The sequence below is a fragment of the Urocitellus parryii genome, chromosome 12 (assembly GCF_045843805.1).
Source record: "Urocitellus parryii isolate mUroPar1 chromosome 12, mUroPar1.hap1, whole genome shotgun sequence".
In the NCBI taxonomy this organism is placed as follows: Eukaryota; Metazoa; Chordata; class Mammalia; order Rodentia; family Sciuridae; genus Urocitellus; species Urocitellus parryii.
Window position 1 is genome coordinate 59,827,095 of NC_135542.1, and position 17,673 is coordinate 59,844,767.

The window sequence follows — 17,673 nt, forward strand, 5'->3', positions numbered from 1 at the left end:
AAGTTTCTGGGAGTATGTTAAGTGCTAGGACAATGCTGAGACCCTTCAAAAACCCAGTGGTCTCCTGAAACTCAAGGTCAGACTTCTACTCTAACACTAGACTGACCCCAAAGAGTTCATCCATCAATTCATATGTAACTTTGAGTCCTTCTGACCATGTGAATTATATTATTTCAAAATTACTCCAGCAAATAACGTCTCAGTTTTCATCAAAAAGGACGTTTCCAATACTACTGAAAAAATATGTGTATATACTGAAGGATATAATACTTGCTACTGCAGCAGCATGCAGAACCCAAAGAGTAGTTTCAAAAACACCAGAACAGGTACATTTTAGATTCCATATTTGTATTGTGGCTCTAGACTATAACAAAGACAATTTGAGTTCTAGACAAGCAAAGCCATTGAATAGTAATGATCCAAAGGGGCAGAGGGCAAGGAAGTCCTGGTTGTCTGTCAAGAAACCAAGCCCCCCCAAAAAATTATTTTTATATATATATAGGTGTATAATTAAAAAATTATTTAACACTTGAAAATTACAAAACCTATTTGTTAAATATACATATATCCCTCAAAGTATCACTGACCCAATTTTAAGAGATAATTTGACTGTCTTTCTAAAGCCTAAAATCCCCTAATGATAAATTTCTCCATCTTTCTTGCAATCAATAACTAAGACTGTTTCATTACTTTGGATTCATATTTACTTTATCTTATACCCTTTTGGCTTCTCTGCACCCTTCTAATACCTCTTCAATAAAAACCCCAAATTAGATTGTATAAAAGCATTTTAACTGATTGCAAAGTCAAAGCTAGATTTCAAATCTGACAAATATTCCAATTCATGAGACACCTATAGCATATTATCTATATTTGTACACTTTATTTAAAAACAAATAATACACTTAGAGCCACCAAAAATGGATTATCATCATTAGCTTATCCATACCCTGAATTTACAAAAGAAACTTTTTGCACCACAAAAATTAGCATTTGGATTAATTTACATTAATTGATACTTTAACTAAAATTTAAAATACCTGAAGATCAAACAATTAGGCCCAGGGCTCACCAGTTGGGGGCTTAGGTGTGGAGAGCAAGGGTTACTCAGGAAACTGAACTGATGATACCCTGAGATCAGCTCTAGTAAACTAAAGTTGAGAAGACATAAAATAACCATTAGACTTATTAGTATTACAAAGAAGTGGTTCCTCCTAAAAACAGGAATTGGATCATATAGTTGGGATGGGTATGGGGATACCTCCTAATCTGGATTGAAAAAAGCGAGTGGAGAAGGGGGGGTTGTATTTGTTTATTCACAAGAGGCCAACTTCAGCCCAACAATGAGGAGAAAGCAGGGAAGGGAGTATATGGTAGACCAAAGACTTTCTCATGCTGATGATACCAAATTTAGCAGCTCTCCACAAGTCAATTATAACACCATTCTCTGAGACATTTTCGAAGAGAGCTAACACTCAACAGGGGGAAAAATCATTCTACATTAACAAGGCACTCACTGGTTCACAGCCTGTTAAAAAATGCAGGCAGACATTAACCTAAATTAAAATGAACTTTCTAATTTGCATCAGAGGGATGACAAGTTTGTGGTCCCAGTTAAATCAAATCTAAAACTTGACTAGTAAAGATCCAGAAAACTCCAACCCCTCTGGCACCACTTGAGGAATACTGCTAGAATAAATGAGTGGAATCTAGGGGTTTCTTTTGGTTTAACATTTGCTTTTTTTAGATTATAAAAATAAAAGTGATGTTAAGGATCTGTTAAATACTTTGTCACCATGAAATTCCTTATACTGATATGGAGATCCGGTTGGATGACAAATATGGCCTATTAAAAGCTTTTAGTGGCAAAATTAAAATTGATTCAAATAAAGTACCATGACCTATTCTTTGTTTTTAAACACAGATATGTTAGTTTCTGGACCTTCCCCCAAAATGGATTTTAGGAATTAATACATTTCACAAAAATATACATATTTCGATCAGCTACTACTTTTGTACAACCAGAATCCCAGTGTCAAACACTCAAAGTAATGCAATTACATACATAAACAAGTAACATAGCAGTTAGAGGCAACTTCTGAGTAAATAAAATGAAGGATAATGTACTTAATAGTTTGGAAACAACTTTCAAAGAATAAAGGAAGCTGAATAAAATTACATTTAGGACTCTCTTTTCATGTAAATTCAATAACAATTTTGTCTTTTGGTTGAAAACATCACACAGACATACACCAACCAGAGATAACCTCCACTCACAACATTGATGGTTAATTTTAAGCCATTCTTTCAAAGGAAAACTAAGAGTGATTCTAAACCTTTCAATCTGATTTGTGACAATACAACTTAAATGATAAAGCCTGAGAAAAGCACCAACATGATTTTTAAATTGCATCTAACTATCATTTCAGATGTCATAAAAATTTGCTTTAGTTAAAATGGCAGCAACAACGAGGTAGATATGAGAGATGCCATTTAAATTCTTTAAGACTATTCTCAGGTGAAGTTTTAACTAGTTCAGGTGTTTAAAAATAATTTTTACTATCTGAATCTGAATCATGTAACAATTTCATGACATGCTTTTATGTAAGGGGAAACACATGAAGTACTAAAACAGCAAGCCTTTAAAAAAATTAAACATTAATGAGATCCCCTAATTTTGGTGAACCAAAAACTTTTCTTTTACCTGAACTTGACTATAATTAAAGAGTAGATATTTATTCTCTTACTAAAATTTCTAGGAATTCACATTCAAAATTCTTGAACGTACATAAGGTGCTCAGAAGAGCACAAAGACAGCGCATGAAATGTCCCCTGAAGTCCTAGAGGTTGAGCATTACATTAAAAAAGACACTGATGGTCACAAATCAGGACCTTCACAGATTGACAAACACACACTCTCTCTCTCACTGTCCCCCCACCCCCACCCCCTTACACAAACTCAATCTTCATCCTCACTGTAAGGCTGCATTTGTATATATATATATTTTAAAGGCACCTCTCATTTTCTAACTATTGCCTTCTTGATGATGTATATTTTGTTAAAAAGCCTGAATGTTCAATGGAAATAGTTCAGTACTGAGAATGGAATATTTTTCAATTCACATTTGAATAGCCAGGTTTTCTTACATTCAGATTTTAATAAACTAGAATGACAGTCTTTAAAACAAGCATGCTAGCCTATAATGAATATAGAATATACAGTAATTTAAACATTTAGAACTATATATTATACTGCAAAAGCAAGTAGCACAACACTCATCATAATCTGCTGTTTCACTACCTCCAAAAATGAAAATAAAAAACAGTAAAATGCACCTATGGTTTATATTTATATACATATAGTCTATATATTATATATATTCACACAATATATATAATATATATTTATAAAATATACATACATTTTAGATATTTTCAAATAAATCTTCATCATTATCTCCAAAACAAATTTATAGCAAGAATACTGAAGGAATGAAAGTCAGATAAACAAAAATTTTTCACAAAGTTCATTATCAGTGATGCAGATCGATTTCCCCCTTTTAGTCATAACTAAAATGATTATAAAAGCTAAATACTTTGCATAACTAATTATCTGTTTAATGGCAAAAACTGCTAAACTTGTTCAATAGAAAAATACTGAAGGTTATTATATCACTCATGTTAAATATTTGTCTATAGTCTGAGCAGCAAATGAGCTCCATGTGACAGCTGAGTTTTGAAAAGGGTACTGCAAGCTGCCAGAGATGTATCCACAGCATAATGAAAATAAGGCAGGGACCCTACCACCTGCTGATTTTCATACTATTCCAATACATTTCATCCAAAATATTTACAAATCAAGCATTATAAAAGCATTTCAATGACTGAATCTTGAATTTGTTCATTTTGTGAATTTCTATTAAATTTTCAATAGGCTGGGGGGAAAAGTCAAATACATGCATATGCTACCAGCTCACTGGAAGATAGCTTAGGTTCATTTCTAAGTTGAGATCTTACAATGCAAGGCTAGAAAAATCTCTTTTTATGTGCAGTATCCAATGGCACAGGACTGGCTTCCTAAGGAACTTTCAGTAGATCCATTATTTGCATTACAGTTTGCATATCTCATGGTTAATTTTCAATAACAGAAAAACTTCAACCATGAGGCATAAAATGAATTTAAAAAAAAAGTGTCTTGGTTTACAGAATTTCAGTGATACAAGTAAAGCAGGCACTCAAGACCTTGGAAGGTAATTAAAGCAATAACTAGTGGAACAATAGCTTTGCAGTCATCAATAATAAATATACCATGTAAGGGCATCTGGCTGGATTTTTCCAGTATTCTACAAATGTTAAGTTAGCAACACCCTTTCTTCACTTTGTGAACAATCCAATTTACAAAACACAATGTAGAATTTTATATTTTCATGGAAAGATAAGCATTCATCTGGTAGCTTATTTCTAGGTCAATTCACTCGATTGTACAAAGAAGTCTCTTAAACCTACATGTTAACCAAAGCACAGAGATGAAAAAGAAGCTGTATCAAAATACTATAGCATGACCATGTAACAATCAGGCAAATAGCACAGGTCTTATAACTTTAATGAAAATTTGCCTGTATATTACAAAATTCTAGATGCAGATAAGCAGAAAATTTTTTTAAAAAGTATTGTCAATTATTGTCCACATTACCACAAGGTTTCTGCTTTGAGAAATGTACACATCAGAAGATTGCTATTACAATGAAATATATGGGGATAGAAATGTAGGAATTGTGATTATTATTATTTTGGTAATGAGGATCAAACCCAGAGGCATTTTACCACTGAAGGATATCCCCAGCCCTTTTTTTTATTAAGATAGCATCTCACTAAATTGCTGAGGCTGGCCTCGAACTTTTAGTTTTCCAAACTGCTGGGATTACAGGCAAGCATGATGGTGCCTGGCTGAAATATAGGAATTATTTTAATGGGTTAAAATATTTATGGATACACATACACACACATATGTATATGTATTAATATATAAAAGACTGATAGTCTATTGGATATACATTTTGGTTAGACATTAATAATTTATTTTACTCTCTGGATTGATCTCTTGTCATTTGGGGCAAATAAGAAAAAAGTATGAAGAGCATGACAAGTTTAGGGAAAGATTCTGCATGGTAGGGAACTAGTTCCAGATAGTAGGGTAGTAAGAATCTCAAAAGTTGACCACATGTGGGTCACAAGTAAAGTGGACTCAGGGAAACCCAGTCTCTTAAGACATGGTTTTCCCAGGGAACAATACTGATTCACCGTGCATTACAAAGTGCATTCCAATTAAACAAGGGGGAGGGGCAGGGAGAGAGGATCTTTTGGCCAACATGAGGCATAAAATCTTCCACTCAGATTTCCAAGAGGTGGTTCTTCTCAGAGATACTAATAGAGAAATTATGGGAGTACGTTTGCTTTACTTAACTGCTCTGAAAGCAGCTGCCTGAAGTTAACCATATTCTCTGGACTATTAAAACATAATAATTGTGAACTATTTTTGGTGTCAGCATGAATGTGAGAGACAAGAAAGAAAAAGCAGAGATCATCTGAAGCATGGTTATGTGGCTATTGACAAATGAGTACGAGCAAATAACTTCCATGTTTTTCAATCACTGGTAGATTTCATCAATATGAGATAATCACTCTGGTACTATTAAATATCACGAGTAAGGTGAATTTTAAAATAGAAATTATTATACAGCTATGCCCTGTTTGCCCTTAAAAATAACAGAATCTCAAACCTGAATAAGTTAATCCTTTAGTAAAAGCAAACTCTATCAACTATCTTTATAATGGTGAGTGCTTGACAGCTAACTTTACAACGGTACCAAATCTACTTTCAAATCTGTAATACAATATAGAAATCTGCTTGCAAAGTAAAATTGTTTAGCATTTCTGAATAATAATATATTTAACATATTATTGCATCTTTCCCCCCAACAGGTAAAATGCTTTATCACGTGCTTTATGCAAGCAGCCGAAGGAGAGCTAAATTAAAAATTCCTTTTAACACTGTCTGGTCATTATACACAACAGGGTTAGCAAAGCAGATATAGTAAAGATTAATGTTTTGATTACCTAATGTGTTTAATAAGATTTCTCAGGGGAGAAGTAGGTCCAAGTTTCCATTCTTTTATTCCTTCCCAGCCATCCAGCTTTTAATTATCCCTTATAGCATGCCCTATTTACTCAACAGGGACAAGCTAAATCTATCTTCGCTCAGGCCTGCCTAGCGAATTAGAACAACTTCAGAAATAAAAGCGCATCTTTGGGGGAAATTTTGAAAGAGTTTACAGGCTCAAAGATTCAGCTGAGCTTGCAGCAACCTGAACAAACCTTAATTTTAGAAAACAGTATACGAATTGCAAAACTATACTTTAACAAATGTTCTCTGTGCTCCTTCAGCAGAACGAAAGGGCATGATGAGTTGATTCTTGCCCTGGTCTTCTGTATGTATCTTTTTTTTTGTGCAGCTGATTATTAATAAAGAGCTAGAAGTGAAGATGATGCAAGGTGTCATACAAAGACTTTAGCCAGGGCATCAGCTCCAGCACTGGCTATATAGCATTTGGATGGATGGAAAGCTACATCATGAATGGATTCTTCAAATTTTTTCCGATGAGCTGTGAATTCTTGTATACATGTCTTACTTTCTAGATTCCATAAACGTATTGAACAGTCATGACCTATACCAAAGGAAAGGAAATTGAAAGGAAAGATTATATTAATATGAAAATGATAAGAACAAGTTAAATAATCTATATTTGATGTACTTACTGCCAGACATCAAGTATAGTCCATTAGGATCAACTGCTAAACTTGTAACAGCTTCTAGGTGGGCTACCATCGAGTGGATCAGTTTGCCTTTGGAAAAAGAAATGGTTACTCTTTATAGATAATTTTCCTCATCTTTCACATATTCTAGCTAAATGTTATACTGGTTCCTCCAATTATCCCTCTCTGGGTCCTTACTATATAAACAACTTTTCCGTCAGCTAAAACCACATGTTCCTCTACTTCTTCTAATCATTATTATGTTGAGGGGAAAAAAGCAGCTCAAATTTCAGACTATATTTTTTTTCTTTTAAACCACAAAAGGGAACTCATTGATTTCTATGTGTTCATTAATTAGAACTTAGACATTATTAATCACTTATTTGCATCCCTTAGCTATAGAAAAATTATATGGGCATATGGGAACAGATAATTCAAATTCAGAGAGAAGAATGAAATTGAGACAAACCAAAAGAAAACATGGCCATAATTCTGGTGAAAACAACATACAGAAAAGAATTAAGAACAGTAAATTACTCATCACTAGCAGCTAAACCCAGTCGGTAAAAGTCACTATGTTAGCAAGGTCAACAGCACATAGGGAAATATGGCTGCTAATAAAGAGTACTTTCCTCCAAGCACAGCTCCTCGTAAATTTCCTTTACACTGGTGAAATGTAATCCAATAAAAACTGGAAAAGCCTCATGTTCCAATTCAAATTAATCAGGAACAAAATTTTATTATAACACAGAAAAGATCAGTCCATGGAAAAATAAATAAAACAAACCAAATGATTTGTAGGGTTTCCATCAGCAACACTGAATAGTGCAACCCAATAACTTAGTAACTGAATACTGAATAAGGCTGTTCAATAATTGAACAATTTTAAATACAATAATCTTTTTAATATTTATTTTTCAATTGTAGTTGGACACAATATCTTTATTTTATTTATTTATTTTTATGTGGTACCGAGGATCGAACCCAGGGCCTCACACATGCTAGACGAGTGCTCTACTGCTGAGCCACAACCCCAGCCCCAAATACAATAATCTAATGTCTCTACTTTTGACACATTTCTCCATTTCCCTCATCTATTACAACATATCAAAGCAACAGATGATTTTTACTGATATTTGAATGAACATTTTATTATATTCTTAGTGATCATTGGCTCTAGGTCGTAAATATACCATTTACTCACTGTTAAACCAACCAAAGTGATTCTAAATTGCATAATAAAGACTGACTGGTCTTAGTGCATCTGAATGGACTGAACAGAAACTGAACAAGGAGAGCATTTGTTATAGTACCTAGTCCCTGACTATGCAGTCACCAAGAGAAGTCTCAATTAGCGTATTTTAGTAGAGATATTTTTCATGAAAATTCTTACCTGTATTGTTATCATAGAATTTAATATGCCTGTCTTCATGAGCAGTGATGCTGATTGGAAGAGTGGGATGACTGATGACTCTATTTATTTGGCAGGAAGAGTTGGCTGATTAAAAGGAAAAAGAGCAACACGAACAAGTCAAGACCAAGAAGAACTGAATACTCACCAAAGAGGCTGAAAAAGAAAATAGTATAACCTTAGTTTGTTTTTAGTTCACTTTTCTCTATTTCCATAATTTCAATGTTAAAAGGAAAACTTTTTGAGCTACACTTTAATGACATATCTAGAGGCACCTAAGAATTAGAATTTTCTTCTCCACTACCTGATATCTATGGGTGCCACCTAAGATTTAGCCTAGAATTACTGATACTTCTCATTCTACAATGTTCTGTGATATTTTTGCTACTTTAAAATAAAGTTTCATCATTACTTGCATGTAGATAATCCTTAAATTTAAATTTCATCCTTTTTATATACAAAGCTCCTTTATCATATAGTTGTCATCTAAAGATAAACATGACAAAGACAGCTTCTTAATCCTTAAATCTTCTCTTCTTGAGTTGTCTTCATCATGGTAAGAATGGTTATAATTTGACAATCTATGGACCACACCAGGTTTGGAATTTCGAAGTAGCACTGTAACATCCTAATAGTATTTTTTGTGCACTATTTAAGAGTTTTCGAAGATATTTCAATTATATGCCCAATGAGACAGGCAGATCATACATTATTAGGCCCATATCAGTAAATACACCAAGATCCAAAATGAGTTGTGATTACCCTAACACCAGGTGACAAAACCAGAACCTAGTCTAATGTCTAACTCTATTCCAATCATACAAATCAGGTGACTGCCAAAACTGGTTCCTGAGCAATCCAAATTGCTCTGAAAGTCTTTTATCAGACGGGAATTAATAACTAGGAAGAAATTAAGTTTTATTAGTGTTTTTTAAAATAATATCTTTATTTATTTATTTTTATGTGGTGCTGAGGCACGAACACAGTGCCTCACACGTGCAAGGAAAGCGCTCTACCACTGCGCTATATTCCCTGCCCTAATTAATGGTTTTTATTAGTATTTTTTATACGGAAAAAAGAAAAATTGACATGAAGATACCACAAAATTAAGCTATGTCATTATCATTATATCACCATCCAGGGAAAGGAAGGAGGTATCCAAATAAAAAACATTATTGGGATAATTGGCAAAATTCCATAACTCAAATGGAACAGAATTCTGTCAACTTTAAATTTCCTAATTCGAATCACTGTAATGTTCTATGTCAGAGAGTGCCCATGTTCTCAGCACCCATTCATGTTAAAAACACTGGAGAAGCTAGGGATCAAAGGAACTTAACATTATAAAGGCAACTTGTGACAAACCCAACAACGACATCATACTGAATGAAGAAAAACTAAAAGCATTTCCTCTAAAATCAGAAATAAGACAAAGCTGTCCACTCTAATCATTTCTATTCAATATAGTCCTTGAAACATTAGCCAGACATCATGCAAGAAAAGGAAATCAAAGGGATACAAATAAGGAAAAAAGAAGTCAAACTGTTTGCTGATGACATGATCCTTTATCTAGAAGACCCCAAAAAACTCCACCAGAAGACTTCTAGAGCTTCTAAATGAGCTTAGCAAAATAGCAGGATATAAGATAAATGTCTGTAAATCAACAGTTTTGCTGTATTCCAAAAGCTGTGGAAGAAATCAAGAAAAACCATCCATTCACAGTAACTTTAAAAAAAAAAAAATACTTGGGGGCTGGGGATGTGGCTCAAGCGGTAGTGTGCTCGCCTGGCATGCGTGCAGCCCGGATTTGATCCTCAGCACCACATACAAACAATGATGTTGTGTCCGCCGAAAACTAAAAAATAAATATTAAAAAAAATTCTCTCTCTCTCTCTCTCTCTCTCTCACACATACACTCACTCACTCACTCTCTTTAAAAAAAAAAAAAAAAAAAAAAACACTTGGGAATTAGTCTAACCAAGGAGGCAAAAGAGAACCCTGAAGAAAGAAACTGAAGAAGACCTTAGAAGATGGAAAGAATTTCTATATTTTGGGACAGGGAGAATTAATATTGTCAACATGGCCATACTACCAAAAGTAATATACAGATTCAATGCAATCTCCACTGAAACACCAATGACATTCTTCAGAAAAATTAGAACAAACAATTCTTAAATTTATTTGGAAGAATAAGAGACCCAGAATAGCCAAAGCAACACTAAGCAAGAAAAGCGAAGCAGGAGGCATCACAATACCTGATGTGAAAATACACTAACTATAGAGCTGTTGTTAACCAAAACAGCATGGCATTGGCATCAAAATAGACATGAGGGCTGGGGTTATAGCACATGTAAGGCACTGGGTTCGATCCTCAGCACCACATAAAAACAAATAAAATGAAGATATCGTGTCCATCTACAATTTAAAAAAAATAAAGTTTATTAAAAAATAGACATGAAGACCAATGAAACAAAATAAAAGAGAAAAATCCACATACCTACGGCTATCTTATATCCGACAAAGGTGCCAAAAATATATTTTATAGAAAAGGTAGCCTTTTTAACAAATGGTGGTAGGAAAACTAGATAGCTATCTGTAGAAAAATAAAACTAGACCCCCATCTCTCACCCTGCACAAAACTGAAATTGAAATGGATCAAAGACTTAGGAATAGACAAGAAAGCTTGCAACTGCTAGAAGAAAAAACAGGGTTAATAATCCATAATATAGGTACTGACAATGATTTCCTTAACAAACACCGTCCCCAAAGAACAAGAAAAAAAATCAATAAGCAAGATGACATCAAAGTAAAAAGCTTCTGCACAGCAAAAGAAATGATTAAGAATGAAGAGAGATGGACATGGTGGCACACCACCGTAATCACAGTGGCTTGGGAAGCTGAGGCAAGAGGATCACCAATTCAAAGCCAGCCTCAGCAAAACCAAGGTACTAAGCAACTCAGTGAGACACTGTCTCTAAACAAAATACAAAAATAGGGCTGGAGATGTGGCTCAGTGGTCAAGTGCCCCGGTGGCCCAGTACCCCAGTCACCCCCCACCAAAAAAAAAAAAAAAAGTGTGAAGAGCGAGCCTACAGAATAGAAGAAAATCTTGGTCAGCTACTCCTCTGATAGGATATTAATATCCAGAATAGAGAAAGAACTCAAAAAACTCCCCAAATAACCCAATCAATAAATGGGCAAAAGAACTATACAAAAACTTCTCCAAAGAAACACAAATGGACAACAAATATATGAAGAAATGTTCAACTTCTCTAGCAATCAGGGATACGCAAATCAAAACTACACTAATATTTCATCTTACTCCAGTCAGAATAGAAATGATCAAGAATACAAACAATAACAAATGCTGGTGAGACTGTGGGGGAAAAAGGTACTCTTTTACATTGTTGATGGGGCTGCAGACTAGTACAACCCCTCTGGAAAGGAGTATGGAGATTCCTCAAAAATCTAGGGATGGAACCACCATATAATCCGGCTACACCACTTCTCGGTATTTTCCCAAAAGGTTTAAAATTGATATACCGTATACAGCTGCACAACTCACAATAATTAAACTATGGAATGAACACGGGTACCCATCAATAAATGAATGGATTATGAAATAGTAGCATATATAAAAACACATACAAACGAGTTCTACTTAGCCATAAAAAAGAATAAAATTATAAATTTGCCAGTAAATGGATAGAAATGGAGAATATCATGCTAAATGAAATAAGACAAACTCAGAAACCCAAAGGTCAAATGTTTTCTCTCATATGTGGAAAGTAGAGTAAAATAAATGAAAAGGGAGGAAAGGATAGGATATCATAAAGGGAAGATCAATAATGTAGGAGGAGGAGATTGAGAGGCAGAGTGGAAGGACAGATAGGGGAAGGCAAGAAAGAATGAATTCTTAAAAAATCATGTTATATGCATATATAAATATATATACAACAGGAAACTTCACCCTTTACATGTAAGAAAAAGAACCAATCAAATATAAATAATGAGCAAAGGGAAGTCTAGTAGAGGAAGGAGAATGGGGCAGGGGAGGGAAGATGGGTGAGAAAAGGGCAAGGGAAAAGGGGGGGGCTCATGGACTGAAACTGAATTCCACGCATTTGAGTTTTCAGGATGAATCCACCAACTATGTATAACTATAAAGCTCTCTATAAATAATAAATATATATGTATATAAACATAATTACTTCAAAATAAAGAGTTAAAAATATAAATCTTAAAACAGTTACTATAAATTTATGTTTACATAATGGAAAATATAGCTAAAAACCAGTATACTCTTACTGAATTTTCATGTGGTTTCTAGAAATATAACATCTTAAAAAGTGAAGATGGATATTGTCAAATACAGTACAAAAATGTTATTTGTCTACATTGAATGTAAAGAGATGCTTAGTTTTAAATTCAGACTGTGGATTTTTTTCTTCCAGAGATAATGCACCATTGAGCAATACTTTTTAATGTTTGGCAGAACAAAAACAATAACAAAAAAGAAATACTTTAATTGAAATATCTCATATATTTTTAGACAGAAGGTAGAAAACAGCTTTAATTACTTTGAAAGGTAAAAAATAAATATGATGGAAATCAAATAATGGAAGCAAGCAAAATAAAGTTCTTACTTGATAATAATTTTAAGGAAGTTCCGCCATTTTAGAGTAAATCAGAGAAGCAGGCAAGATGCAAAGAACATCAGAATATTTGAAGGCTTAGCAGCCATTCTAAAAATGAATCTAAAACAATGCTCCACATATTCATATTTAGCTTGCAATTTAGAAATGATTTACTTTTTTTTTTTTAGTTGGATATGGACCTCATGCCTTTATTTTGTTTATTTTTCTGTGGTGCTAAGGATTGAAGCCAGGGCCTCACATGTGCTAGGCAAGCGCTCTGCCACTGAGCCTCAACCACAGCCCCATGATTCACCTTTTTACTGGGTTCACAAGTTACCTTTTACCTATACCACCTACCTCTGACTTTATCGCAGTCTAATTACCATTGACATCAATTAGAAGAGAGGTAATTTATTGCAACAACAAATATTCATCATTTTAAACTCATTATGAAATTCATTTAAACCTTGAAGCATATTTGGTTTTTACTTTAATTTTTTTAAAAGACTACTAAATTCCAAAGTAGAATAACATAATCAACTATAAATAACAAAGAAATAGTCCACAGTAGAAAGGAACGAAAGATTAATTTAATTTAGTGTGCTTTATACAACTCTAAAAGTACCAAAACTGGTAATTTAAGAAATGCCAGGGCTTATTATAAATTTAAAAACTATCACTAATTTCAATAATATTGCTTTTGTTAAAAACGTTCTTGGCAGTCTTCTTCCAAAAATGTTTCCAGCACCAGGCAAAATGTCTTATTACTTTATGGTCACACTTCTTGGAGGGGGAAAAAAAAAGAGATAATCTTATTCACCAGATTTTAACAACTGGTAGTAGTCATTAAATATCAACATTTGCCACTCAAAAATTTTTTAAAAATTAGCTACAGGACATTACTATCCAAAGTATATGTATGAAGACACAAATTGATGTAAATATACTTTGTAGACAACCAGAGATATGAAAAATTGTGCTCTATATGTGTAATAAAAATTGTAATACATTCCGCTGTCATATATAAATTTTTTAAAAATAGCTACAATTTCTGAAAGTAATTTTAAAAATGCTCACATCCTTCCTAATTTAATGTTGGTTTTTTTTTTAATTTTACTGTGCTTCATGTCACATATTTAAATATGACTTAAATTTACTTAAAGTCTATGGGTATAGTTGCACACTAACTATAATCTCAACAACTCAGGAGGCTACGGCAGAAAGACTCAAATTTAAGACCAGCCTCAGCAACTTAAACAAACCCTGTCTCTAAAGAAAAAGAGGGTTGGGGATGTAGTTCAGTGGTAGAGCACTTCTAGATTAAATCCCTAGTCCCTATAATAAGCTAAAAATTAATTAATGCAAAGTCTAAAATCTGTAATTCGTGGCAAAAAGAGTTATTTTTACAATTCCATAATCTAGATTTTTATTTTCTTATCTTTCTCTTTTACGTCTAAATAGCTCAAAGTTCTACTCAAGCCAACTTCTCCAAATAATTCTCATAGCCTATCAGAAAAAAAAAACAAAGAATAACAGATTAGGAAGTAAAAATGAAAAGGGCCAAAATGGAATGAAAGAAATTTTTGAGAGGGAGATAGAAAGACAAGTAAGTGCACATGAGCACACATGCATGCACATATATGTGTTTGGATATGCATGTGCAAGTACACACACACTCATGTAATTATTTTTAAAGTTAGTTCTCAGATTAAAACAACAGCATACATGTATTTTTTTCTTCAACTGTAACCTAAATTATGCTTTCCTGGATTATAATTAAAGATTAAATTATGCTTGCCTGGATTATAATTAAAGATAGAAGCTAGGCGTGGTGGCATATGCCTGTATCTGAGTGGCTCAGGAGGCTGAGGCAGGAGGATCACAAAAGCCAACCTCAGCAACAGTGATGTGCTAAGCAACTCAGTGAGATCCTGTCTGTAAATAAAATACAAAATAAGGCTGGGCATGTGGCTCAGTAGTGCTCTACCACTGAACTACATCCCCAACCCTCTTTTTCTTTAGAGACAGGGTTTGTTTAAGTTGCTGAGGCTGGCCTTAAACTTGCTCCTGAGTTCAATCTCCAGTACCTCCCAAAGATAGACAACAGCCATTTAAAAAAGCCAGAAACCAAAAACCCAAACAAAAACAAAACAAAAAAGCCATTCTGTATTATATTCTTCAAAATCTGAAAAAGCATTTATTTCCTGATCTCCTATATCCAATAAAAGTTTCATATTTGGAATTCTGATAGCCAAAGTGTGATCTACACTCTAGTTAGTAGTGAGCTGTATTAAGTTATATAATTAATATAAAGCTGATTAAAAATGAAATTATGAGTAATCCCAGCACCTCAGAAGGTTGAATCAAAAGAATCACAAGTTTGAGACCAGTTTTAGTAACTTAGTGAAACTCTGTCTCAAAAAATTAAAAGGGGGCTCAGGGTGTAGCTTAGTGGTAGAACACCTCTGACTTCAAGCCCAGTACCTCCAAAAAATAAAAATAAATATAATAAAGGGTAGAATTAAAAACAGATTTTATTTTCTATTCAGAATAATGCCTTCTTCAAACAGAACTGAATATTAATTGTGTGTTATAAATCAATCTTGACTCATATGTGGGATAATTCAAATCCTGTTTCAAATAATATAGTTATAAATCTATGTAAAAGTTAACCCTTAAAAATCAATTGTAAATCATTATATTCTTTTAAGCAAAATGTGTTCTGAGCTTTAGGAAGCAGAATATTTTGTAATGACATAGTTGACTCTGGAAGTTATAACTGATTAAGTTAAAAAACTGATCCAAATGCAAAACATTAAAAATTGGCATACATACTTGAATCTAAATTGGATTCTAAAGTAAGAATGCGTTGTTGGGTTTCCATGTTAAAGATGCTTGTATACCCTTTGCTGAATGATGCTACCATATGGCTCGGGTCACTGCTCACTAGATCCACAGAGGCAGGGATTCCCAATTCTAAAAGAGAACATATTTAGAGAATGGCATTTAAAGGGTTTATTTGACAATGTGCTCAAAATATAGAAAATGTAGCAATGTGCTCAGGTAATAGCATGATTTCCTTAAGAAGTATATAAGGTTTACCATTAAAACAAGAACTTTTTCACAGACACTCAATGAACACTATTTCTTCTCCAACTTTCTGCCTTATTGTCCTTACCTGTTTTATATATCTTCTACCTGCTATTCTGCTAATATATTCATGGACTATAAACCTTGATTTAGAAAGCAAATGGAAAACAATTATGGACTATAAGTTTTGCTATTTCCATCTCAATCTGGTACTTAGAGTCACCCAAGGGAAATTCTTCATTTAAAAAAATCCATAATGGGCTGGAGGAGTGACTCAGTAGTAGAGTGCTTGAGTAGCTCATGTGAGGCTCTGGCTTGAAACCCCAGTACCATCAAAAAAAAAAAAAAATCATCTCTTGTTAGAAATTTTATGTCAGTAAAATTAAGGAATTAGATAAGAAATAATTTGTTAAAATTCAAAATTCAGGCAACATATCAAAATCTAAAAATATGTTATGATAACTCAGGAAAAAAATTTTAAATTTACTGTGTAGAATAGTTAAATCTTAGAGTATATTTATAAACATAAAAAATAATACGTATAAAATGAATAATCTGATGGCTCAACATCTAATTAAAGCAAGCTAACAGTTCAAAAATAAGTGAACTTTCAAAGATATATGAATGGCCAACTAAGAAACAAAAAAGGGCTCAACATGTTACCAAAGAAATGCAACATTAAAACTAAAAAGTGGGGGGGCTGGGGTTGTGGCTCAGTGGTAGATCACTTGCCTAGTATGTGTGAGGCCCTAGGTTCAATTCTCAGCACCACATATAGACAAAGGTCCATCAATAACTAATTATATATATATATATATATATATATATAAAACTAAAGTGAAATACTACTACATATCCACCACATGGCTAAAATTAAATAGACTGAAAACACCTCAAAATGTTGATAAGGCTGTAGAGCAAATGAAACTCTCACACATTCCAATCAGTGGGAAAATATTGGCAATTTCACATAAAGTTAAAAAACAAAACAAATAGGTTTGGGGTTGTGGCTCAGTGGTAGAGTGCTCACCTAGCATGCATAAAGCACTGGGTTCAATCCTCAGCACCACATAAATGTAAAATAAGATATTGTGTCCAAATATCTAAAACTAAAAAATAAATACTTAAACAAACAAAAACCCACCTATCCTAAAGCCCACCAATTTTACTTAGAGGTCTCTACCCACCTATAGTGAATGAAAATATATAATGTTCCTAGCAGCTTTGTTCATAATAGGCCCAAAATGGAGCAACCCAAGTATCAACAGATAAATGAACAGACAAAATTATGGTTTAATGAAATACTAATAACAAAGAGAAATAAACTGACACTGAATTATGGAAACATTCTAGTAAGTAAAAAGCCAGACACTAAAGATACATTCTATATTATTTCATTTGAAGTTTTAGAATAGACAATTGTATTCTATTCTCTGACTAGAAGGTCACAGAGGAGCTCTAGGGAAGTGAAAAAAGTGTTCTGTCTTAATAGTGGGAAATGAAGGGTTGTATTCATTTATCAAATGCACTCAAGTGTATCTTTTAAGATCTATATTTTTCACTGTATATACACTGCATCTCAATTTTTAAAAATTTAAAATTAATGTTTTCTTTCTTTTTTTTTTTTTAAAGAGAGAGTGAGAGAGGAGAGAGAGAGAGAAAGAGAATTTTTAATATTTATTTTTTAGTTCTCGGCGGACACAACATCTTTGTTGGTATGTG

The 17,673-nt window shown here is 33.4% G+C and overlaps 1 protein-coding gene across 1 annotated transcript in view; it reads right to left on the minus strand.

Annotated features, from left to right (window-relative positions):
- Positions 1–985: 985 nt before the first annotated feature.
- Strn (striatin) overlaps positions 986–17,673 on the minus strand; it is a 105,893-nt gene continuing 89,205 nt past the window's right edge. Inside the window, exons 15-18 of the mRNA XM_026405876.2 lie at positions 15,697–15,837; positions 8,207–8,311; positions 6,817–6,903; positions 986–6,725 (exon numbers count right to left, since the gene is read on the minus strand). Coding sequence (XP_026261661.2) covers positions 6,556–6,725; positions 6,817–6,903; positions 8,207–8,311; positions 15,697–15,837 — 503 coding nt within the window. The 3' untranslated portion in view covers positions 986–6,555. The remainder of the gene's footprint in view (positions 6,726–6,816; positions 6,904–8,206; positions 8,312–15,696; positions 15,838–17,673) is intronic.